General features: G+C 41.6%; 1 protein-coding gene and 1 long non-coding RNA gene across 2 annotated transcripts; both read right to left on the bottom strand.

The window, feature by feature from the left end:
• Nucleotides 1–468: 468 nt before the first annotated feature.
• On the bottom strand, nucleotides 469–5,084 carry LOC105356469 (macrophage mannose receptor 1-like). Its single transcript, XM_023966029.1, has 5 exons — nucleotides 4,896–5,084; nucleotides 2,899–3,306; nucleotides 2,014–2,370; nucleotides 1,801–1,895; nucleotides 469–1,726 (listed from the first exon to the last, which is right to left on the bottom strand). The coding sequence occupies exons 1-5, from the start codon at nucleotides 4,933–4,935 to the stop codon at nucleotides 1,616–1,618; spliced, it is 1,011 nt and encodes a 336-aa protein (XP_023821797.1). The 5' UTR covers nucleotides 4,936–5,084; the 3' UTR covers nucleotides 469–1,615.
• A 2,525-nt stretch (nucleotides 5,085–7,609) lies between these two features.
• Nucleotides 7,610–9,778, bottom strand: LOC111949262. The gene is made up of 3 exons (XR_002875280.1): nucleotides 9,739–9,778; nucleotides 8,182–8,247; nucleotides 7,610–8,076 (listed from the first exon to the last, which is right to left on the bottom strand). It is a non-coding gene; the product is annotated as an uncharacterized LOC111949262 (long non-coding RNA).
• Nucleotides 9,779–24,467: the final 14,689 nt, after the last annotated feature.

Here is a 24,467-nt window from a genome sequence, read left to right as displayed (position 1 = left end):
CATCGGTGGCGGTCGTTGTTAACCCGGGCCTCGACCGATCCGGTATGTCTAAAGTGTTGTGGATGATTCGCATGGTTATTTTGGCAATTTTTACGCCGGATGCCCTTCCTGACGCAACCCTCTCTATTTATCCGGGCTTGGGACCGGCACAGAAGTAACTGGCTTGCAACCCCTGTGGCTAGATTCAATCTAGCCAGTACCCATACAAAAGCTAGATCTGTGTATTTCTGTTTCTGTTTTTTGGTTAAAATCAGACAGAAACTCATGTAAGGAATAAAAAATACATTATTTTGGACTTGATTCAGTGCCTTTTTTGAAGAAAACTCTCAAATGAATCAAGTTTGTAGAACTGCCTCTGTAATATTTCTAAAACCTGGAACACTTAGTTCTCAGAGAGACCATAGAAACATGTTGATGCATTTTTTAAAAGTTAACTTGACTTATGAAGTTATGAAAAGAGAATCTTGATTTATTTGTCTTCATATTTACTTATTGTCTTGCAAAACCTGAAAGACTTTTATGAATAGACAACATTAAACCAAATCAAATTTCTTTTGTGTTTCTTATTGTGTAGAACAAGGCATGAAGTATAAGTTGGTGGGTCCCAAAACCGTGAGAGCATAGTTCCTCAGATACTTACACAACAACCGTCTAGGGGGCCATCTGGGACAGTTTAAAACCCTGTTGCGAGTCTTGGAGGTCGCTTGGTGGCCTACAGTGAGGAAGGATATGTGGGAGCACACCAAGACCTGTCACATATGTCAAAGACTAAAAGTGGATAACAGCAAACCAGCAGGATTATTGAAGTCCACATCGGTGCACAATCCCGGGGAGATGCTAGGAATCGACATCATAGGTCCGTTTCCCAGAAGCAAGAAATCCAATACTGTGTCGGTGGTCGTGGTGGATTATTACACAAAATGGGTATAAATGTTCCCCTTGAAAGACACTGAAACGCCTCATCTAATCAAAATCCTGAGGGAGGAGATTTTTACCTGCTGGGGGGTCCTGAAATATCTGGTCTCAGAGCGGGGCCCCCAGTTCACTAGCAGTCTCATTAAAGAACTTTGTACCACCAGGGGCGTCATTCCTAAGTTGACCACTAGTTATGGCTCTCAAACCAATCTCACAGAAGGTTTTAATAGAACAGTAAAGAACATGATTGCCTCATTTGTTGGACAGTTTTTTAACACGTGGGACCAATGGATTACGGAATTCCGCTTTGCTATCAACACCGCATGGCAAGAGACCACTGCGGAGATGGCCTCAGGACGAACTATCCATGGACCACTGGAGAGATTCATCCACAAAACACCATCTCCAGACCAGAGGTCAGCATACACTCAGGTAGAACGACAGCAGACGATGGCGGAAGAGATGAGTAGGAGAATGGGCTCACACCAGACAAGACAAGCTAAGTACTACAATAGCAGAGATACCCACTTCCTGGCGGGTGACTTTGTCTGGGTCCGGTCACATCCATTATCCAAAGCAACGGATACATTTTCAGCAAAGCTAGCACCTAAGTGGGAAGGGCCAGCACAAATAATAAGAAAACTGGGACCTGTTAATTACAAAATATGAAATATGAATTTCTAATGAAAGGGTTTATTTTTCAGAGCTCGGTCTTCTTTTTCTCCTCCTTGTTGAAGACTTTTCCATCAGTCTGCTGTTTCCACTTCACCTTTACTCCATTCACTCCGTTCTCCTCCAGTTTCTTCTGAAGCTGAACATAAATATGTTTTTCAGAAGCTTTATTTGTTTCTACCAGAGTTGAAACTGTTGAAATTCCAGACTCACCTCTTCCAGCAACTTTACTTTAACAGCAGCATCGTTCAGATCTTCAGAGTTTTCTGTCTTCAGTCTCAGTTTCACCACACGCTTTTGTATGGGTACTGAATGAAAACAGAAGGTAAAAAATACTAAATTACACTGAAAATGTACATGAAGATGAGAGATGTACACATTAGTGTAAAGGGAATCTCAGTTAGAATAATTTAATGCTGAACTCACCTTTAGAACCATAGCAGATAAATGGGAATCTGGCTTCACAAGGATGAAAATGCCAGAAATTTCTGTCTTGCCCATATTGAAAACCACATGTGGCACTGATTACGCAAGGCTGAATATAAAAATATAATGTTTTTGGGTAGAAAGAGAAGTTGCTCCCATCAGACCAGGAAATGTTTGAATTTCTATAAAGACCGATCCATAGGTTCTGATTAATAGGCACCACACTATAAATCTTCTGCCAGTCTGTGTCGTTCCTCACTGTGACCAGGTCTGTGAAGTTCTGTCTGCAGTATCTCTGAGCGCTGGACCAGTTCATTATTTCATTCACAAAAACATATTCAGGATTCTGCTGGGATCCTGTGGATTACAGAGAAAACAGGAGGGGTATAACGGTTCATTTTAACAACAATTTGATTTATATCATCATTTGTAGTTGCTGATCTGATTCATAGTCGATTTTGGTTCCTTTTGAATGATCCAATTCACAAAACTAAATAGATTCAGGACATCTTTAGCCAAAACTTCAATCAGTGTGACTCAGAAATAAATACCTGGTACTGAACAGTGCAGGTAAGATTTTTCAGAGTTATAGTATTTCTTCAAGATAATCAAATGTAAATGAAATATGTGTCCAAACAAGTAAACATGAATGAAAGTCATATCCATTCTCATTTTTGTTTCCTAAAGATCAGTTCACCGTCGTTTTAGAACATTCTAGCACACTGGATGGTCACATGACTTTATTCAAAGTGTTTCCATACATTGGACAGGAATGATAGACTGATCAGTTTTTGCTGACATCAAGCGTCTGCTGTGATTCACTTGATCATTTTTACGTTCTAGTAAAATAAACCTACCATATGTTTTTTTTTCTGAAAGTCTTACCATTGTTGCACACAAAAGGATATAATGAACCGCAGCTTGAGTCGAACCAATAGTGATACTGGTAATTCTGTTGATTCCAGTATACACCCATACAGAGCTGATCACTACGAGCGTTTGATGTATCTTGTGAAGTCCAGTAGTTGTAGTTGTAGTTGTTGCCTGTGAAGCTACCAATGAACCCATCAGACCATCTACAGTTCATTTCATTGTAAAGACCAATCCAAATGTGATAACTGTAACCAGCAGATGAAATGGTGTTTATCAGTTTGTCCATTTCTTTAGAGTTTTCAATAGGGGCCAGATCTGTGTATTTCTGTCTGCAGTAAGTCTGAGCTTCAGTCCAGTTCAAAGGTTGATTAACAAAGTGGTACTGACGGATGAGGAGGCAGGAGGAGAGGAGGAAGATCTCTGTGAGAAAAAACACATTTGTTTCAGTGATAAACAATAAAATTTTCTTCCTACTTCATAGAATCAAACAGAAGGTGATGTTTTTAGTAAATAGTGAAACGGTTATTTCCCCAGTAACAGTAAAATCACACTGGAATAAATTATTTATGACTTGATTCCAGCGGGGTATCCCAGGAAGCATGTTTAAACTAACCCTGACTGTAATCCTGAACTCTGAAATCCGCCTGAACTTGCTCTAAAAGACCGGATATGAGTTGGCGTAATTACGCTTGACTTGGTAACCCTGGGTTAATGCACGTGCACGTCAAGTCCATAAAGACATTCTCAATGGATCGCTGATTTCCAGAATCACCATGGAAACGCGTGGAGAAAAAAAGAGAGAGCTATGTGGAGTCTGAGATTTTAATTTACTTCTTGAACTCTCATTTGTTTGAGTTAGAGGCTGCAGATTTTCTCATTTTTATAAAATTAAATTAAATGATACAGTGTGGATTTACATTATATGCCATGCATTTAAATATCATGACTCTGAATGTAACTTTAGTTCTGGTAAATGGTAAATGGCGTATACTTGTATAGCGCCTTTCTTCCTACAAGGACAAAGCGCTTTACAGTCACAGACCCATTCACCCAGTCACACACACATTCACACACTGGTGGCGGCTCCGCTGCCAAACACAGGCGCCTGCCTACCACCAGAGGCAAGGTGTCTTCAAGGTGGTTCAGTGTCTTGCCCAAGGACACTTTGACTCATGGGTGTGCAAGGCGGGAATTGAACCTGCAATCTTATGATAATGGGTCGACCGCCCTACCGCTGCACCACGGCCGCCCCATTCTAACACCAGACTGTTGCACTAAGGGTGCTAAATAAACTTATCATGCTCTCCCTCCCTCTCACTCATGGAGCAGAAAGAATTAAACATAACAGGATAAAATAACTAGACGAAACCCAGTAAAACAGCTAAAACAGACAAAAACCTACACTTGTACCCGAATCTGTCCAGGCAGGCAAAGGTAATGGTTTCCCACAATTCCTTACAGCTACTTAATTGAATTAATTTGAATGAAAGTAAAATAACTGTCTGATAACTTGTTTTTAAGCTGACTTAACTCCAAAAAATTATTTATTTTAACTGAAGCAAATAATTAAGATAGATTAATGTGAAAAAAAGTTTACCTTTAAACATCCATACGTGGTCTTATCACCCTCTCACTATACCCCCCTGGTGAGAAAAACTTCAGAGTCCCTTTTGAAAAAAACTTAAATGAATGAAGTTTGTGGAACTGTCTTTATAATATTTTTTTTAAACCTAGAACACCCAGTCTCAGAGCATGCAAAGAAACAGATTGATGCTTTTTTCCTGTCTTCTCTGACACTAAACCATCACAACAGATGAGGGGGAAATTACGTTTCTTTCTGCTGGAAGATTTTTCTTGTTGGACGCAGTTTTTGTTTCCAGTCTCCCAAATTAATTCTCAGTGTAGAGATTAAAGTACATTTAATCATTTCTCCACTTAAGCGATTATTGAAGTGCAGTTATATAATGATAACAATCTTAATTGATTAGCCTAACATTTTTCCGACTTACCTGAGGAAACCAAGACGAGCAGCAGGATCTTCTCCATCATGATGCTTCTGTGGACTGTAGAAGGAAACTCTGGGATGGAAACACCACGGCTGATGTTTGTGTCTGAACACAGTGAAGGTCTGGGAGGATTTTTATATCAAAACATACATAGCAGGAACATACTGTAGAGATTTACATAGTTCCATGAATGTTTTCAAAGAAAGTTTCAAATATCCGAATACAAAGAGACTCTTAGTTTGCAAATACAGCTGATTTACATAACACGCTTTTTTCTGTTTACATTTCCTGACTCTTTGACTGCAGATGTTAGAATTCTTTTTTTCACGGCTCTACCATGGCTGGTTAAGAAATGGTTTTTAGTAGGGTTCTTCCATTAAAGTTATTTTCTTGTAAAAACTCCATTCTGAAATTTCATGAAGCAACCAATTGAATTGTCTATAAAACAACAACAAAAGCAGATTTAAGACAATTCCCTTTTTATCCTACATTGATGTTTTTTTCATCCATAAATAAATATGAAATTGATCTTGACATTTTCCACATGTGTCCACTCATCCTTTGATTTACATTGAACCATGTAACTTAATTAAAGGGGCGACAGTGGCTCAGATGGTTGAGCAGGTCGTCCAATGATCGAAAGGTTGGCGGTTCGATCCTCGCTCCCACCAGCCAAAATGCAGTTGTGTCCCTGGGCAAGACACTTCACCCTCCTTGCCTCCAGTGTGGCTCCACTGGTGTGTGAATGTGCATGAATGTCCCGGTGATGGTCAGAGGGGCAGTAGGCGCGAACTGGCAGCCACGCCTCTGTCAGTCTGCCCCAGGACAGCTGTGGCTATATTGGTAGCTTACCATCACCAAGTATGAATGAGGAGTGAATGAATAATGGCCACAATGTAAGCGCTTTGAGCGTCTGGAAAAGCTCAGATAAATCCAATCCATTACAACTTAATCTAGTGAGTAGGTTAGCAGGTAAATGTTTATTTCTATGGCAACTTTCTCAGATAATAATCCCAAAGTGCTTCACAATCATAAAAAACATCCAACATTACACCAAATCAGCACACACATATCACAGACTTAAACAAAGATGATGTCACAGTAAAAAGCTAAATTAGATTAACTAAAAGAAGTTCTGAATAAAAACGCCTTTACCTGACCTTTAAAATACTGAACAGAGTCGGTCTGTCATAATGACAAATGAAGAGCATTCGAAAGACGAGGAGTGACCGATTGAAAGACAGGTCTCCAGGTTTATAAGCAGGTTTTATGCAGGCTTTTGGGATTTGTAAACGTTTTTGGTTTTCAAGACCTCATGGACCATGCCGAAGAGTAGGGGGTTAAAAGGTTAGCAATGTATGCAGGAGTTTGTCCATGCAAGCGTCTAAAAACTAGTAGTAAAAGTAAAGCTGAATGTCGTCTGCATATAAATAATTAGAAATCTGGCTAAATTCACTAGTTTCCCAAGAGGAATCATATTTGAAATAAAAAAGGAGGGCCTAGAATTTAACCCTTCCGAACGGCACAAGATATTTTTCTCATTTTAGAGGTTAAGGAACTTATATGGCAATATAAAAAGTTCTTCCACTGAGATATGAGACAAACCAATCTAAAACAGACCCAGACAGACCATAAACATCTCAAACGCGCAGTAGCGGTTTTTGATATGGGCAAGGTGGGCGGTTGCCCAGGACAGCACATTCCAGGAGGTAGCATTTTCCAGGGAGCACACTTCCAATAGCATGCCTGTAGTGTAGTGTTTCACCCAAGGCGACGCACAGCGATAGAGGGTGCTCTTTGAATTCTAACTTTGACACACCTGCAGTAGATAGTACTTTGAGCTTTTATGTTAGTACATCTGACACTGAACATCGCACCCATCTCTTCATCCTCTCCCCTCTCCACACTTATGGTGCCACAAAAGAAGAAGTAAGTTTTGCTTTGAGAGCAGAGCTTGTGGCTTTTCCTCACAGATAAGCAGAATATTAAAACATGAACGAAACAATATCGAAAAGTGGAGTTTGGATTTAAACAATGAATTTCTGCTGGAAAACGAGACGCATTCCAAGGGGTAAACTTATTCACCCAGGAGGATAAAGGTTTCTTTTGACGTGCCAGCAACATGTTTGGAAGAGAAAGAAAAACAAACTCCTACTGTGAACACTGTCGGATCTATCAACAAGAAATAAATGAACTACAAGCACGAATATTTGCTTTATAATTTGAAAATGGACTTCACAAGACCCTTCCAGTAGCATCCGGTGGTAAGAAGCCTGCTATTAATACAAATGGGACAACTAACGATAACATAGACTTTGAGTGATGTTGTGTCCTTTCCAAAACTTTGTGTGGAGGAACTATGTGTTAAGGCAAAGCGGAAAGATGACATAACATCTGAAATAAAGCAAACAAACAGATTTTTACCTCTATCACAGTGTGACTTTAAAGAACAAAGAGAAATTGGATCAATTTCGCAGAATAGGCACCATAATGTCAACAACAAAGCACAGGCAGAAAAAAAATCTGTGCCAAACGTCAAGGTCAGAGATACGCTGCTGCTTGCAGATGGCGCTATCAGTGGAGTAAGCCAGAGAAGAATGCAAAATTTTTGCTGCCTGAGTTCTACTGTTCCAGTGATTACAGGACTCTTATCTCAAGTCTTGTACCAAGGAGTTTGTGGCGGGGTCCCGCCGAGAAAGGATGCAGAAGAGCCAAGGTGAGGCAGTTCGGTCTTTATTTCAGGAAACAATAGCTCTACGCAGGGCCACACAGCACCTGACACCTCAGTCTCACTCCTCCTCCTTTCACAACCTGTGGTGCTCCCTTTTGAACGCTAAGCCACGCCTGTTGGGCGTTCCACTCAATTATTGTCCAAGTGGCACCACAGGTAGTAATTTTAAAACATAAAATACACAAATGCACAAACAATAAAACACGGTGTCCGCCCTTGCTGTCAGCGAGGTCCGCCGCTCGTCATGGGCGCTGAGCTGGACGCCGCAGTTCTCTCCGGGCCCCTGGCCTGGCCTGAAGCACCGCCAAGGCCACCTGGATCCACCCCCTCTTCCTCAGAGGGTGGAGTCCCTGGAACTGAGCTGTGTTTGCTGATCTTCCTCACCGCCTCTGCGTCCTCACCTTTTTGTGGTCCCTCTGCAATCCCACTTCTGACACCATATGTGGCGGGGTCCTGCCGAGAAAGGATGCAGAGGAGACAAGGTGAGGAGGAGTGACGGAGGTGACGCGTGCTGGTGCGTGAAGCACCTTTGTCTGAATAAAGAACGGACCTCCTCACCTTGGCTCCTCTGCATCCTGGCGGGACCCCACCACAGAGTTAAACAATTAATTATTCATGTTGGTGCTGTTGATATCAGAAAAGAACAATCGGAACAGTTAAAAAAAAAGCTTCAGAAAGTTATTTGGTAAAAATGGTAAAATGGCGTATACTTATATAGCGCTTTCTACCTTCTTACGAAGGCCCAAAGCGCTTTACAGTCACAGTCCCATTCACCCATGCACACACACATTCACACACTGATGGCGGCTCCGCTGCCAAACACTGGCGCCAGCCTCCCACCAGAGGCAAGGTGGGGTTCAGTGTCTTGCCCAAGGACACTTCGACTCATGGGCGTGCAAGGCGGGAATCGAACCTGCAATCTTATGATCATGGGTCGACCGCCCCACCGCTGCACCACGGCCGCCCCCTATTTGAAGAGATTGACAAAGTAGAGATTGAGGCATTCATCAGTGGACCTCTTCCTTACATTGATGGGATGTCACTCAATTTTAGCCGGTTGTTTCAGCTGAAAACATGGCTGTCCAGAGAGTTTAATATATTTAATATATTCTGGAAGCAAAAGGACCTGTTCATAGGTAAGGGCTCACACCTGAACAGAGGTAGAGCTAGAGAGTTAGTGAAGAACCTTCTCGCTTCTTCTTCTAGCACCCCTTTCTCTGGGGCTGTCGTTACAGGTTTTAGATCCATCTGTCGCTCCAACAGAGAGCTTGGACCAGGAAATACTTCACCTGACCAGCTGTAGGTGCCCCCTGCTACATCTACTCCCAGTGAAGACTCAATCTCCTTTCCCCCCCCGCCCCCACTTTCACCCATGGCTCTACCCAGCCATCTTGATAGCCTCATCAAATAACACCTGTGGGCCTCACACCACACAGGAGCTCTCCTACCCCTTCTGCGCCCGCTCCTTGTCCTTCTCCCAAAGTCCCTCCAACATGTCTTTCCCGCCATTCATCCAAACCCTCCCCGCCGCGTCCCCCCGATCGTTCACCCAAATCCCATCCAGCTCCTGCCCTCCTGGCCCATCGCCCAAATTACCCTCTACTCGACCACCCACGCATGCCTCTAGAGGTGCTATCTCCCTGAGCTAGACTGAAACGGGCCCCCAGTCTCCCAGGACTTACAGTTATGGTGAAGGTTACATTAAACTGGGGACCTGTGATGGACATCTTTCTTCTGATGCTATACCTGCAGTTACACCACGTAGAAAGCCAAGCAAAAGGGCAGTTAGACCGTCCAATCAAAGAAATCGTGTTCATCCCCTCCCCAGATCTTTATGTAACAAATCCTTTTTAATCAGTAATTTCATCTTTTCTTTTAATCTTGATTTTATGTTGTTAACTGAAACATGGCTTGACAAAAACACAGGAAGCATTATTCTATTTGAATCAACTCCCCCCAACTACAAATCTGAATCTGAAATACGAGAAAGTAAAAAGGGTGGAGGCGTTTCTGCGCTGTTTAAAGATAATAATGAAACCCACAGATTATCATTGAGTGCGTTTTCATCTAGTATGTTTCCCCTTAAAGTAGAGTTAAAACAAACTCCTTTCTTACTCTGCATAGTTATGTACAAGCCTCCTCAGCACAGCCAAAGTTTCATTGATGATTTCACTGAAATTCTCTCAGTTGTGTGCTCAGTACGGTGGCCGACAGGGCTCACACTACATACAAATGGAAAAACGCAACGGCATTACCCGAAGCGCGACGAAATTACCCGAAGCACAACGGCATTAAGAGACAGCGCAACGGCATTACCCGAAGCGTGACGAAATTACCCGCAGCACGACGACATAACCGCAGCATTAGCATTAAGCTCAGCACAACGGAAATGAGGACTTTTTTTTTCCGGGAAAAAAATAAAAGCCTGTTAGATTCAAACTATTCGGTACGACAGAATTTCAGGGCCACCAAAAAAAGTAAAATTATGAAATTTTAAACCGTAAATTTACTAGGAAAAAAAATGTATTTTTACGAGATTAAAGTGGAAGTGAGCATACAGGGCAGCAGCAGCAACAAGTGAACGCTGCAAAGCAGCAGAGCAGACCGACTAAACTTAGTTGAACAGGTGAGCTGAATGTTTATTGATAACGTTCCAAATGTCTGGAAGTTTATTTGCTTGATTTATGATTTATTAATGTTTATTTTTTGATTGGTGGTTTGCAGGATCTCTGCAGGCGATGAAGCCGACAGCGACAGTTATGGAGTGTGCGCGCGCTGTGTGTGTGTATGTGTGTGTGTGCGTGTTGGAGACCCCGCGTGCATGTGTGAGAGCACGGGCGAAAGAGAGGGGGTGAGAGCGCGGAGCGGGAGAGTTTGCGTCTATATTGTGTGATCGAGGACTGAGAACCTTAATAAAAAGATGGTGTCCCTCCCCAGAAGAAGTATTTTGTCTTATTAACTCGCTCTGGAGGCTGAGGATCCGAACGGGAAAGTGAACCCCAAACGAGGATCCGCCTTCGGCCCTGGAGAAAATCTCCCCTGCGTTTCCGACCACGGTCAGAAAGAAAAAAAGAGAAGTCATCGCGCAGCAAAGGTTCAAGAGTATCCCTGCAGCTGTCCACCTGAATCCTTTCTTCCTCCATTAAAGATCAGATCTCTACGTCTGTCTGACACTTCTGTCTGAGGAGGAGCACTTTCTGGCATTTTCAACGTTCTAATGCTAATATAACAGACTATTTTCATTCATCTTTATTGTTATATGTTATAACGGGACGTTTCATCTGGAGGAGGGGGCGTATGTAACACTGTTTACTTCTGCATTGGTGTTCGGATGACAGGTTCATGTCGTAAGGTGACAGATGAACTTCAGGATATGTGAATGAAAAGGAGAATAAAGGCTGCAGCAGTCCTCTACACCCAAATGTGTCTCTGAGCTCCTTATTTTATATATGAAACTCCGCTTTACTGACACCGAACCCCGGAAAACCGGTTTACACTGAAAATTATCTGATTCTGAGTCGCCAAAAGGTTCAGAATCTCATTGTTTTTTTTAAACCTATCTGGAAAAAAAAACCTCAGAAAAGGCTCCACATAATCGATTACTTTTTTCTTGTAACTGTACGAGATTTTAAATCGTAAATTCACGAGATAAAAAGTTGCAAATTTACGAGTTTTTTCCTAGTAAATTTACGACTTAAAAGTCTTAATTAAAAAAAAAGACAAAGAGCGTTAGATACAGATGTCACTGTGGAGAGCTGAGTAAATTTATTTTTTAGACAAACGTATATTTGTAAGAAATCTAGTAAGAAAACACCCTAATCTTGTCCAAATATCACGTAGCTCCCAAGAGCGCTGAATAATTTGAAACTGATTTTTTTTTTTTTTGGTAGGAAAAAAAGTCCTCATTTCCGTTGTGCTGAGCTTAATGCTAATGCTGCGGTTATGTCGTCGTGCTGCGGGTAATTTCGTCACGCTTCGGGTAATGCCGTTGCGCTGTCTCTTAATGCCGTTGTGCTTCGGGTAATTTCGTCGCGCTTCGGGTAATGCCGTTGCGTTTTTCCATTTGTATGTAGTGTGAGCCCTGTCGGCCACCGTAGCTCAGACTTTGAGGGTTTAATGATTACAGGTGATTTTAATGTTGATATGGATAGTGTCAATGACAGAAATGTAAAAAAGGCTCAAGGCTGTCCTTGAAACCTTTGGTCTTATTATACATGTGAGTAGTACCACCCATAGCAGAGGACACACACCCTGGACCTGCTCATTACAAGGGGGGGTTATCATTTCCAATGTCAGTGTGGTTAATGTCGCCATGTCTGATCATTTCTGTGTGTTCTTTAACGTGTCTGTTGCTCACAGACCACCTCCTGGTCCTGCAGTTGTCTGAAAGAGAAACATAAATGACAACACTAGGGCACAGTTTGCAGAAATGATCAACTTTAAAAATGCCTCTGGTGCTAATGTTGATGAATTAGTGAACTCTGTTACTTCTGGCATTTTGAATGTTCTGGATGCCATTGCCCCTATGGAGATGAAAATCAGAAAAAGTAGACAGAAAGCTCCCTGGATAAACGATGATTTGGGGAGGGCACAGAAAAGGCTGTATCGCAGAGCTGAGCGGGAGTGGCGCAAGTCAAAATTCCAGGTTCATCATGAAATGTATAAGGGGTAGTTGTACACCTACAACCAAACCTTATGCAGAACAAGGGAAGATACTTTTCTGACATCATTGGAAGTTGCAGCAGCAACTCCCGTGTCTTGTTTGCAATAGTAAACAAATTAAAAAAACCATCCAGCTCAGCTGCCATTGGAACTGGTTTGGACATCTAAATGTAATAAGTTTGCTGTATTTTCAATGACTAGTTTCAGGGCATTAAAAACGCCATAAACTACCAAATAACTACCCAACAGCCACCTAGTCACTCTAAGCTGACTCACTTTGTACCTGTAACTGACAAAATTGTCCAAAAGATCATCACCTGTCTTAGTTCGTCTACATGCCGCCTTGATGTGTTACCCACTGGATTTCTAAAGTCTATACTGAACATTTTGTCTGCACCAATTACTCAAATAGTTAACATATCGTTTCAAACTGGAACATTTCCTGAAGCCTTAAAAACTGCAGTCATTAAACCTCTCCTGAAGAAGAACAATCTTGATGTCACAGTATCGAACAATTACAGACCCATCTCAAGCTTGCCATTTTTAGGAAAAGTCCTTGAAAAAGTTGTTTACCAACAGCTCACTGACTTTATCATCCTAAATAATTAATTAGATGTTTTCCAGTCCGGCTTTAGACCCCATCATTGGACAGAAACTGCTCTTATCGAGGTAACTAACGACATCCGCCTAAGCACTGACGCTGCCAGTCTTAATCCTGCTAGACCTGAGGACTGCTTTTGACACAGTTGATCATGGGATCCTTTTACACAGACTCCAAGACTGTGTTGGTTTTTCTGGCTCTGCTCTTAGTTGGTTGGTTGAAGTCCTAACTAGAAGACAGGAAATATGTTATTGAAATTGGGGGTTGTGTCTCAGACTACATGGCCTTGAACTGTGGTGTGCCCCAGGGATAAATCCTGGGACCCCTTTGGTTCAACCTCTACATGCTGCCACTAGGTCAGTTAATACGCAGTAATAACATATCCTATCACAACTATGCAGACGATACTCAGATCTATGTGTCACTGACAGCAGGTGAATATGGGCCAGTGGATTCACTCAGTTGTTGCATCCAACAGATCAGTGCTTGGATGCAAAACAACTTTCTCCAGCTAAATTCAGACAAGACTGAAGTTGTCATCTTTGGTCCACAGAAACAGAGAGAACGTGTCAGCAGTTACCTTCACTCTCTGTCTCTAAAAGCCTCAAATCAAGTCAGAAACCTATGGGTAATCATGAACTCTGACCTGAACTTTAACAGCCATATCAGGTCAGTAACATCAGCAGCATTTTACCATCTACAGCAATGCCTGAGTGGAACCAAACAACTTTAAGGAAATAGAATTGCAAAAACATGGCGCTGATTTGCATATTTTCCAGAAGTATCTTTAAAAATAACATTTCATCACCTGCACCTTTTGAAACCACCATAGCCTCTGCGAGTTCATGAATTAAATACCCTGTGATGTCAGGGGGGCCGGGCAGTGGTGGCGGTTTTAGGCACCGGTAATACGTGTAATAAGTCAATAAGTTGCTTCCTCAAAGTCCTAAAGTGTGCTACAGTCACACACTGATGTAATAAATAAGTTTATGAGAGTTGAATGTAATGGTGATACTAGACTAATGGCAGCTTGTAAAATGCGTCTTGTCATCGTCGTCTGGCCGACAAAATAGCTCGCTCTAGAAAATACGGATGTATTTTTGTTCCTACAAGCAACATAGAAACTGAAACTATTATGCTAATGTATTTAAAATGAAAATGTTTAACATGTACATTAAAAAAAACCTTTAATAAATAAGTAAAATTACTCTCAGACATGATGTGAACTACAGGGACTTAGGGGCGCCTTCCTGGGGAGGTGTTTCGGGAAAGCTCCCCCCTGGAGAAACCCTGGTAGAGACCCAGGTAAAACTAGAGACTACATCTGTGCAGGTTTGCTGTGTCCTCTCCTGGATGCCACCTGGGTTCACCTGATGATGGTCATAACTGTCAGCAATCATTTCATTTAGTATTTCAAGCATGGTCTCCATTGTTCTCCTCGTCTTCTGTTCTATCTTCTGGTTTTGTTTATTAAATCATATCATTCTGCAGGTTTTTTTAAATCCTTCCTCCTCCTGGGTCTCCATCTAACATGAAATCAAACAGAAATCCAACATAATCCACATGACAGGATCCTGTTCCCTCCGCCCTGATGTGAGCAGTTTGATCATTCCAAAACTCCTCAAAAACAACTCAAAACGCTCAAAATCATCCAATGATCCAGATCGTGGAAAAACTCAGAAGGAGAATATCACCTCACTGTAATCCAACATGGTGGCAACCTCCACACTGCAGCAACCTCTGAAGCAGAGCAAAGGAACTGGAGCTGGAGGAAAAAAAGCAGCAGTATGAGGTGGTTAACAAGTGAGGCTGATGAGGTTTGGTTACAGGGAGCAGGAAAAAGAAAAAGTCTAATCAGCAGGTATAGAACAGGACAACTGCTTTGGCCTGGATAGACCCCAGCAGCCCTGTGGCCCAGAGAGAAAGAGCATACCCCAGAGAATGGATGGATGGACACCTTGCAGTGCAGCATTATGGATCTTTTATCGTTCTGAACAGAACCAGCCAGGATCTACTGTTGAGTGTCATGGAACAGCAGTGTGAGTGTAGCTGACATGTTAAACCTTTTTGATTGTCTGAGCCAACATTTTCAAGATTTATCATTTTTAACATTTAGGTTGATATTTGAAAATGAAATAGAATACATTAGAATAGAATAGTCTTTAATAATCCCTGAGGAAATTTAAAAATGGCCATCTGCTGACATTCATAAAAAGCACATAAAAACATGTTACAAATGAAAAAGATTAAAAAATAGATTTAGATTCCACATTTATTTTTATTTACAGATCCATTCCGCATTTATATTTAACATCCATGTTTGGTTTTATTAGGGTAATAAAAATGCAGCAAATATTCTAGAAGCTGGGTAATCTGACACAACTGTGGGCTAATTTTTTATTTGTGGATCTTGTCATGATTTTCTAGGCGAGGCGAACCCAGATGCTGGAACGCAGAGTAAAGACAGGTAAGTGGCAGGTAAGAAAGAATTTATTTGTTTCTCCGTGGAAGGCTGTGGCTTTGGTTTGACGTAGTCCGGGCTTGAAAGTGGCTTGTGGCGTGGCGTGGCTGGAGGTGCTAACGTGGTTAGAGTAGGCCGGGAAGTCTTCAGGCTCACTGAAACAGCTTGGAAGAGAGTCCACACTGGCGTCACTTGTGAAGTGGTTTCCTGAGGCAGGAGGATATGATTAGTTCGAGAGCAATGGCACCAGCGTAAACCAGAGCATAACTAGACTAGGCATAGTCACCATAAGGAGCAATGAACTGACGTTGAATACTGGAGCTGGGTCTCCTTTTGAGCAGGAGAGAGTCATGAGCTGAGTGACGACAGCTGGTGGAAATCAGGAGCAGAGCAGAGCTGGAGGGGGAGGAGTCTGACAGAGGCGACATGACAGATCTTTTACTTTCATAGATTTAAGCATCAGATTGAAATTCACCAAAGATGAATAAATGTATTGTCTGTATAGAAGGTTAACCAATGAGTTCACTAAACAAGGTCAGAGCTCCCTTAAGTCAGCAGCGGTTTGGTTTCCTTGCTACTATAAAAAGTTTGTGTCAAACATTTGTGTTTGTGCTGTAAACATGTTTGACATTCAAATGTTCAGTAAAGAACTTTCGGGAAACAAATGTTAGAAAAACACAGTCTAGATTTGCATTTCTCTGGTGGTTCCTCTGAGTAACTTAAAATAACATGCAAATGTATCCACACATCATTTTGGTATACATTTTTATAAACATATATTTATTTAAAAAAAGTCAGCGAGAGAGAAGCCCAGCCCGACCCGACCGTATTTGATTGTCATTTTATTCTCGACCCGCCCCGAATTTCAGGGCCGGGTCGGGTTCTGACTCGGGCTCGGGCTTAAGATCTTAACTCTATCTCAAAGTACCTCTTTCAGAAGCTTTTCTTTCACACCAGAGATGTTCAGTATTCCAGGATCTGCCTTGAGTGTCAGCTTAACCACACGCTTCTTTATTGGTGAAATGAAAACAGACAATTATTCAAAATGCACATGAATTCAATCCAAAAATTAAAAAACTGTGTTAAACTGCATATTATTATGTATGTATACTGTTGAAATGGACGTGCAATTACATAATTAGTAGGACTCAATTTGTGTCACCAAATGGATTTTACTCTGAAAGAAATGTACTGAATTTTGGAGTTCCCCAAGGATGCATTCTAGGACATATGTTGATTTTGATTTCACTGCACAGACTTGAATGTGAATGTGCGCTTGATAGACATATGTGGACCCTAGCATTTCCTGTGTAAAACTCTTCATTTTTTCATCAAATATTACAAAAAAAAAAAAATATGGCTCAAGTTTTCAACAGCCTATATTTTACCCCAAAGAGCTCCCCCAGTCGTTCTCCTGATACACCAAGTCACATTACTGATAGCTCAATAATTAACTTAGGCCGCCTATACACTGCAGGTCTAGATGCTCATATCCGATTTTCTGACTATTTATATTCAATTTATATTCTGACGACCCGCTTACATCATCTTTTAAAAGTGACCCGTATCTGATTTTTTCATTTACACTATACCAGGGGTCGGCAACCTTTTTTACTCAAAGAGCCATTTGGGACCGCCCCTAATGAAAAAAAAGCACCCGGAGCCACAACCCGTTTTGACATCATTACAGTATATACATTATGCATGTTTATATTATATCAAGGCTGCTCATTACGTCGATCGCGATCGACCGGTTGATCTTCAAGGACATGAGTGTAGATAGCAGTCCAGAAAAGATTTTAAAAAAAAGTACTTCTTTCTTTCCATTGTCATGTTTATTAGTTACATGTTTATTTGAACATTATTTTTTATGTACTGATGATTAAAAACTACACAGTGAGATTACACAAAGATACTTTTGTATTAACAGATGAAGCCTTTTATTACAAAGTCAGAAAGCAGCGACCATCGTATTTCAGGCTCTGCTGTAAACGGTGCAATGCGGGGAGCGTGGCATATTATGAGGCATTTGGCGCTGCTGGCTCCGTACGAAGCGCGTGCCTCACAGCTTCCTTGATGAGCTCGTATTTATCGGGCGAGAACTGCAGAGCTGATAGCAGGAGGAGAAACGCGGGGAGGCTTCAATAAACACTCCGGTTGCTGGTCTTCTACCGGGGACATGATGAGCCGCGGGGCAGAAAAAGACTTTGATGACAGAGAGTTTGCGCTCTTCCTCTTCCTCGATCTACCCTCATGTCCTTGAAGTTCGACCGTCGATCGCGATCGACGTAATGAGCACCCCTGCTCTGAAACGTACATCAATGCACATGTGTGTTAAAAACACTAAGCGCAAACTCTCTGTCATCAGAGAGTTGTTCTCTGCCCCGCAGCACGTCAAGTTCCCGGCAGAAAACCACTCCGGACCCGGAGTGTTTATTGAAGTCGCCCCGCGTGTGTCCTCCTGCTATCAGCTCTGCGGTTCTCGGCGATAAATACGAGCTCATTCATTAAGGAAGCTGTTTTTTACGTCGCACGCGCTTCGTATGGAGCCAGCAGCACCTTTGAAATGCCATGAAAAATGAACAAACTAAAATAAAATTGAATTTTTATAAAATACTCATTATTTTACAAAGTCACAGGGAGCCACAATATAAGGATGAAAGAGCCACATGTGGCTCCGGAGCCATGGGTTGCCGACCCCTGCACTATACAATGCTGAAACTATCAAACGTAGACGTTCTGAGGACTACATAGCAGCATTTCCGCATTCCACGGACCTCTTTCGGACTTTTGTGTGACTGCGGTTGCCATGGAGGCAAGGCGGCGACGGAAGGAGGCGTTGCCTTGGGGGCTTCTGAGGGGATGCACGTGGGAGGAAAAGAAGGAGGGCTGCTCGGCTCTCTCTGAGTTTTGAATGAGGAAGTGTTTGCAGACGTGTTGTACTAACAGTTTGATCCAAGTGTTGAACCTTTCCTGCGCGATGACTTCTCTTTTCCGACCGTAGTCAGAAACACACTGGAGATTTCCTCGGGGTTCACTTTTCCGTTCTGAACCCTCAGCCTCCAGAGTGGGTTAAGAAAGACTCCAAAACTTTTAGGGGAGACACCTTATTTTTAATTTACGGTTCTCTGACACTCCCCCGCTCCGCACTCACCCCCCCCTCTCTCCTTACACACAGACACACATGCAAGCACGCGCGCTCACACACACACACGGTCCCCATCATACACGCCCCCCAAAGAAATAAACGGCTTCTAGCCTGTTCCATAGCAACGGTGTCCCGCTGCATTAGTTACCGTTTGCATCCGGACCGGACCGGACATAACATAACAGCAGTTTCCAACTACGGTCTGAAGCCTGTTGCTGAAAGGTAACACGCTGACAGCAAAATCAGCGCACAAAAACATCTTAATAACTCATGTGATCTCAGTTGGTGGTGTCCTGAATTGACGTCACTGACGTACGACTCGCATTTACTGGGGAATATCCGATTTGTCTGCTTACATGGACCACGCAAATGCACGTATCCGATTCGTTTCCGATTTATTTCCACATATGACAGAGGCCTGAAAGAGGATATAAACACATTTTGAGATCAACGTTTTTAATAAAATTAAACAGAGAAGCTTTTTAAAAAGAAATTCTGAACTTTCAGAATTTTAGATTTTAATCCTGTGAGTAAAGGTCAGTATATAAAAACAGAAAAATAAAGTAAACATCTGAATGAAAATAACTTTCGGCACACAAGGAAAATATTACTCTGCAGTTTAAATGATATAAACATGCAGCAGATAATCCAACAAACCTCATTCAGAACACATTTAAACATTTCTTAACAAGTTTAAACATTCAATTCAGAAAATTTTCAAATTATTCCACATTTAGTTTACTAAGTAAGTAAGTATTTTTCAGAGCTCAGTCTTCTTTTTCTCCTCTTTGTTGGAGACTCTTCCATCAGTCTGCTGTTTCCTCTTCACCTCCACTCCATTTACTCCGTTCTCCTCCAGTTTCTCCTGAAGCTGAGTATAATTAGGTTTTTAAGAAACTTCAACTATTTTTACTAGAGTTGATACTATAAAATTCCAAACATACCTTCATCAGCAGTTCTGCTAAAACAGCAGGATCGTTCAGATTGTCCAAGTTCTCCAGCTTCAGTCTCAGCTTTACATTTCTTCTTACTGAAAGAAAACACAAGTTGGTGTCACAACACTGAAAACATACATCAAGAAGAGAGACATACACATTAGTATAAAGGTTATCTCATTTTGAATAATGTAATGCTGAAATCACCTTTAGGAAGATCATGGCAGATAAAAGGGAATTTAATTTCACAATTATCAAAATGCCAGTGAGCTGTGATTTCCCCATGATGTAAACCACATCTGGCACGGGTTACGTCAGGCCAAAGATAAAAATAAAATGGCTTTTGGTAGAAAAAGAAGTTGGTTCCATCAGACCAGGAAATGTTTGAATCTCTATAGAAACCGGTCCATGACCTCTGTTGAGGAGACACCACATTCTGAATGTTGCTCCAGTCTGTGACCAGGTCTGTGAAGTTCTGTCTGCCAGTTCATGCTTTCATTCACAAAAACATATTTAGGATTCCTGTGGATTACAGACACCATAAATTAGAACTTTCTAACATTTTCCAAGAAAATGTTTTTGTGAAGTTCTTACCATTGTTACACACAAAAGATAACAATGAACTGCAGCTTGACTCGAACAAGCTAGTAGGGGAGGAAGACCAGTCTATGACCATACAGATCTGATCACTACGGGACTGAAATTAATTTTCTAACGTCCAGTAGGGTTCTCTTGTGAAACCTCCTATGAACCCATCAGACCATCTCCAGTTGATTTCATTGTACAGACCAATCCAAAGGTTACTATAGGAACCAGTAATGGTGTTTATGAGTTGGTCCATTTCTTCAGAGTTTTCAATGGTGGCCTGATCTGTATATTTGTGTCTGCAGTAGGTCTGAGCTTCGATCCAGTTCAAACGTTGATTAAAAACGTGGTACTGATGGATGAGGAGGCAGGAGGAGAGGAGGAAGACAACTGTGGAAAAAAAAAAGAATCTTTGTTTCAGTGATCAACAATGTTTTTTGGTTAAAATCAGACAGAAACTCATGTAAGGAGTAAAAAATAGATTATTTTGGACTTGATTCAGTGTCTTTTTTGAAGAAAGCTCAAATGAATCAAGTTTGTAGAACTGCCTCTGTATTTTTCTAAAACCTGGAACATTTTGTCCTCAGAGAGACCATAGAAACGTGTTGATGCATTTTTTTAGAGCTAAACTTAATTTGAATGCATTTGTCTGAACATTTTCTTCTTATTATTGCAAAAATCTGAAAAGACTTTATGATTTAATTAAACTACATTAAACAAATCAGATAAAGTAATTATACTTTCTTAATGAAAGTAATAAAGTCAATGAAAAAAAGGATGTTTTTTTTGTACTACTTTTTGTCTGTTCTTTTGTTTTAACTTTTTGTGCTCATTTCTTTTGAGAACTACAAGAGCAAATAACTACAAACAGGCTGGGCACTTGTCTACCTATTAAAACTTTAAGATGAGCTGCAATTAAAAGTAGAAAAGCCAAAATTTATTTTGTGTCTGTCAGAATTCAGAGCTCTGTCTCCCCCTCTCCTCCTCCCACAGAGTTCTAAAAGGACATCATCTCCCAGCAACCCCAGCGTCAGTTTCTGAGTGCTGCACACCTGACTCTCATTTGCGAATTCATTCACAGTCTACTTAAGCACTGCACTGAACCTTACTTGGTGTAAAGTATTGTTTGGGTCACTCTGTCTGCATTACTAAGTGTTTTATTTGGACCTGATCTTCTGTCCCTGAAAAATCCCTGAACCTTTCTTTGAGCAATATAGGGCGGGCGCGGAGAGAAATTTTTGAAAAATACATGGTCTTAGATGCATTCTGGCAGCTAGTTATTCACTTCTTAATCAAGAAACTAAGACTAACTGGAGCATCATGATTTTTCCTTCAAACCCCTAGTTTGTCTTGCCATTAAGGACGTGCTGGTCCTAAAAAAGAATTTGGATGATTGCTAAAAGTAACACAATCCTACAATCTAAGCTTTTCCTAAAAGCTGCAAAACATGCACTTGCTAAAATATAGTAACATCAAAGCCCCAAATGGCAAAAAGAACACCAGTAACTATGATATTCGATGGAAGTACCTCATTTATTTGAACAAGTTCTGCTTTAGAAATACTGTTTTCTCAAACTATAATTACATCAAAATATGGGATCTGCTTTAAACTGTCTTTCTATAACATAATACATCAATTCTTTAACACCAATACTTAGTAATCTGAGCAAAACTGAACAAAATCATGGTAATTAGGAAATACAAATAAATTAGATAGAGAAATGTATTCAAAATACAAAAACTGTTTACATGTATTTCTTTATTCAACTATAGAAAAGCAATGAACTCTACATCTTTAACACACTCCATGGCTGTACACAGAGGCCAGTTTAGACTTTTCGTGGTTTCTTTGCAACTGGTGCTTTTCTTATAGACTGGCTGAGGATTTTCCTCTTTGTCTGTTTTGCCTTCTGGTGGACATTGCTCACTTTTTTTTTTTCATTTCGCGCCGCATCACGTAACATATAGTCCGCTTTTTGTGAGAAAAGCGATCCAAATTGGAAAAAAAACAAAAACGTTTAGGACTAAAAACTGGTTAATATGTATTGCTTTTGTAAGTGACCGTGCTATAAGTGGGTTAATGGCCTTCGAAGTATGCGTTATTACTTTTTAACGCACTTCGCAGAAGCAACCTTCGTCGGCCATTAACCCTTACTTAATCTCTGCATAATTTACACCCTAACTAATTGTATTAGAACGGACAGGGGAATTCTGAACAAAAACAATTGTACTCACCTCCAACATTTGAGCGAATATACATTGAAAACAAATCACCATATTTATCTTTTTCCTCCAGCCAACACCACTTAAATTTTTTTTTTTATCTTATTCTCACAATTGAGGGCGTGACCACGCTCAATAATGAAGATGCCAGCCATTATTTTACACAAATGCCATGGCAAACTCTTCAGATTTGTTTGTGAAAGTTTAGCATGGGCCTGCCCACAGCCCCAGACAAGCACCTCATCACCACCCAGGAGTTCTGGGCATCCCCCTGCCCCAACCCCAGGTATGAGCCAGGACCCTCCAAGGGAGACCCACTCTGCGCTCCAGGCAGCCATCCACCCAGCCCACGGTTGGTCCAGGAAGGAGCAAGGCAGGGGCCAGCAATCCCCACCCAGGAGGGAGGCACCCCAGGGGGAAAGGGGGGCCCCACAAGAGGTGTTGTAAACATGGCCCGACCAGGCTCGGCCACAGTTGGAAATTTGGCGGGGCCCAGCACTCAGGGACAAGGGCTACAACCTACCCCCCAGGGATATAGACTCCCCCAGCTCAGATGTAATGTGATCCCTCTCCCTGCGTGGAGAGAGCACCGCCGAGCCCAGGAAACCGGCACCCATGTGATGATCAGGTTGATGGTAAATCCAGCAAACAATCCAGATCCGTAAACGAAGGTCAGAAAACCAGGGATGTTCTGCTTGGACCCTCTGCTCGACTCACATTCAAGTTTATGAAACGGAAATCCGGTAGGACTGTTTCAAGCTGCTGTTCAGAGCGTGCCAAAAGTCACATGACCACAGAAACAAGGCCTCGTCACGTCAGGTACATGTGGAGCAGTTCATTGGAACTTTGAAGGGGTTGGGTTTGTCAAAAAGGACAAATCTAAGCAATCCTGCTGCAGCTAAAGTTCAACACTCATTGCAAATAAGATGGAGAACTTCACAACATGGCAACAGCACTATCTTAGACCCTCGATTCAAAACAATCACATTTGGAAACCCAATAAATGCAGTTTAGAGCAAAAGATGCTGTTGCCATGGTCACCGCAGAAGGCGACGGAAGATGTCAACGCCATCGGTATGTCTTCTTGTTTTCTAAAGCAGTCCAAACAATATTCAGTGATTTTACATATTTTACAAGGCAATGACAAAAGCAGCTACACCAGACCAGACTTATAGGTCTTTTGAACAGTCCAATTACCATTTGCATTATTTGCATTATTTGCCCCCACATTTGTTTTGCCCCCACATTTGCTTTGGTGGAGGTCCAGCGTTATCTTGATGAGCCATATACCTTTCCAGAGGGGAGTACCTGCATAAAAACTGAACCAAGGCTACAGTTTACTCCAACCTTTACAAGCTGACAACATGAGATCTCCACATGCCAGCCACATGGATCCATGGAAACAGGTCTTCTCCAAAGCTGGAGACAGTGTTCTATAGAAGAAGTAGACTGAAGCCCAATGTAATGTCCCACAACAAATAGACATAATATAGTTGTGGGACGGCCCACTCCCTGTGGGCGGCACCCACAGGGAGTGGGACGGCTATCTTCCTCTACTTTGTCACTGAGCCAGTGTACACATGCAACTCAGCAGTGCTCTGGTTTTGGCTTGGCTGCAATGAAAGGTTTGTGTCAAACATGGGTTGTTGTGCAGAAAACTTTGACACATAAAAGTTCTTTAGAACAGAGAAATTTTATTTTAATAAAAAAGATATTGGAAAAAGATGGTCTAGACTTGCACATTTTTGATGATTCCTCAGATTAACTAAAAAAACAAACATGCCTTCACATAACATGTACAGGTGGAATGATTTGCATAACCTATATGTTTACTTCTCTCCACAGCCTCTGCAACTGTGGATCTTTTCTGAACTGGTGCAGCATTCATTGTTTTAGGCTTAACAAAATATTTTCTGAGGTAAACATGTTGATCTGGAAGCATGAAGGTCCTAACATGAAGCTGCATTAGAATAGTTAAGGAGATCATCACTAAAACCTCAATGTTTTATTCATTGATAGGCGGCTTACAGGATCTCTGCAGCCGTTGATGAAGACGTCGGTGTCCCTGCAGCTGTCCACTTCAATCCTTTCTTCCTCCATGAAACCAAGATCTCCAAGTCTGTGTTACGCTTCTGTCAGAGAAGGAGCACTTTTTGGCATTGTCAACGTTCTAATATAACAGACTATTTTCATTCATCTATATTATTTTATGTTGAAACGGGACGTTTC

This window comes from Oryzias latipes, chromosome 18, assembly GCF_002234675.1.
Source record: "Oryzias latipes chromosome 18, ASM223467v1".
NCBI classification, from domain to species: domain Eukaryota; kingdom Metazoa; phylum Chordata; class Actinopteri; order Beloniformes; family Adrianichthyidae; genus Oryzias; species Oryzias latipes.
The sequence above is the reverse complement of the archived record's forward strand: the minus strand, read 5'-3'. Positions and strand labels throughout refer to the sequence as shown.

What these genes read in the sequence shown, in the direction of transcription:
- LOC105356469 (XM_023966029.1), bottom strand. Translation starts at nt 4,935, where the DNA reads ATGATGGAGAAGATCCTGCTGCTCGTCTTGGTTTCCTCAG. An exon ending in GCTCGTCTTGGTTTCCTCAG is followed by an intron (nt 3,307 to 4,895) that starts GTAAGTCGGAAA and finishes TTTTTCTCACAG; the next exon opens with AGATCTTCCTCCTCTCCTCC. An exon ending in TATCTGCTATGGTTCTAAAG is followed by an intron (nt 1,896 to 2,013) that starts GTGAGTTCAGCA and finishes GTTTTCATTCAG; the next exon opens with TACCCATACAAAAGCGTGTG.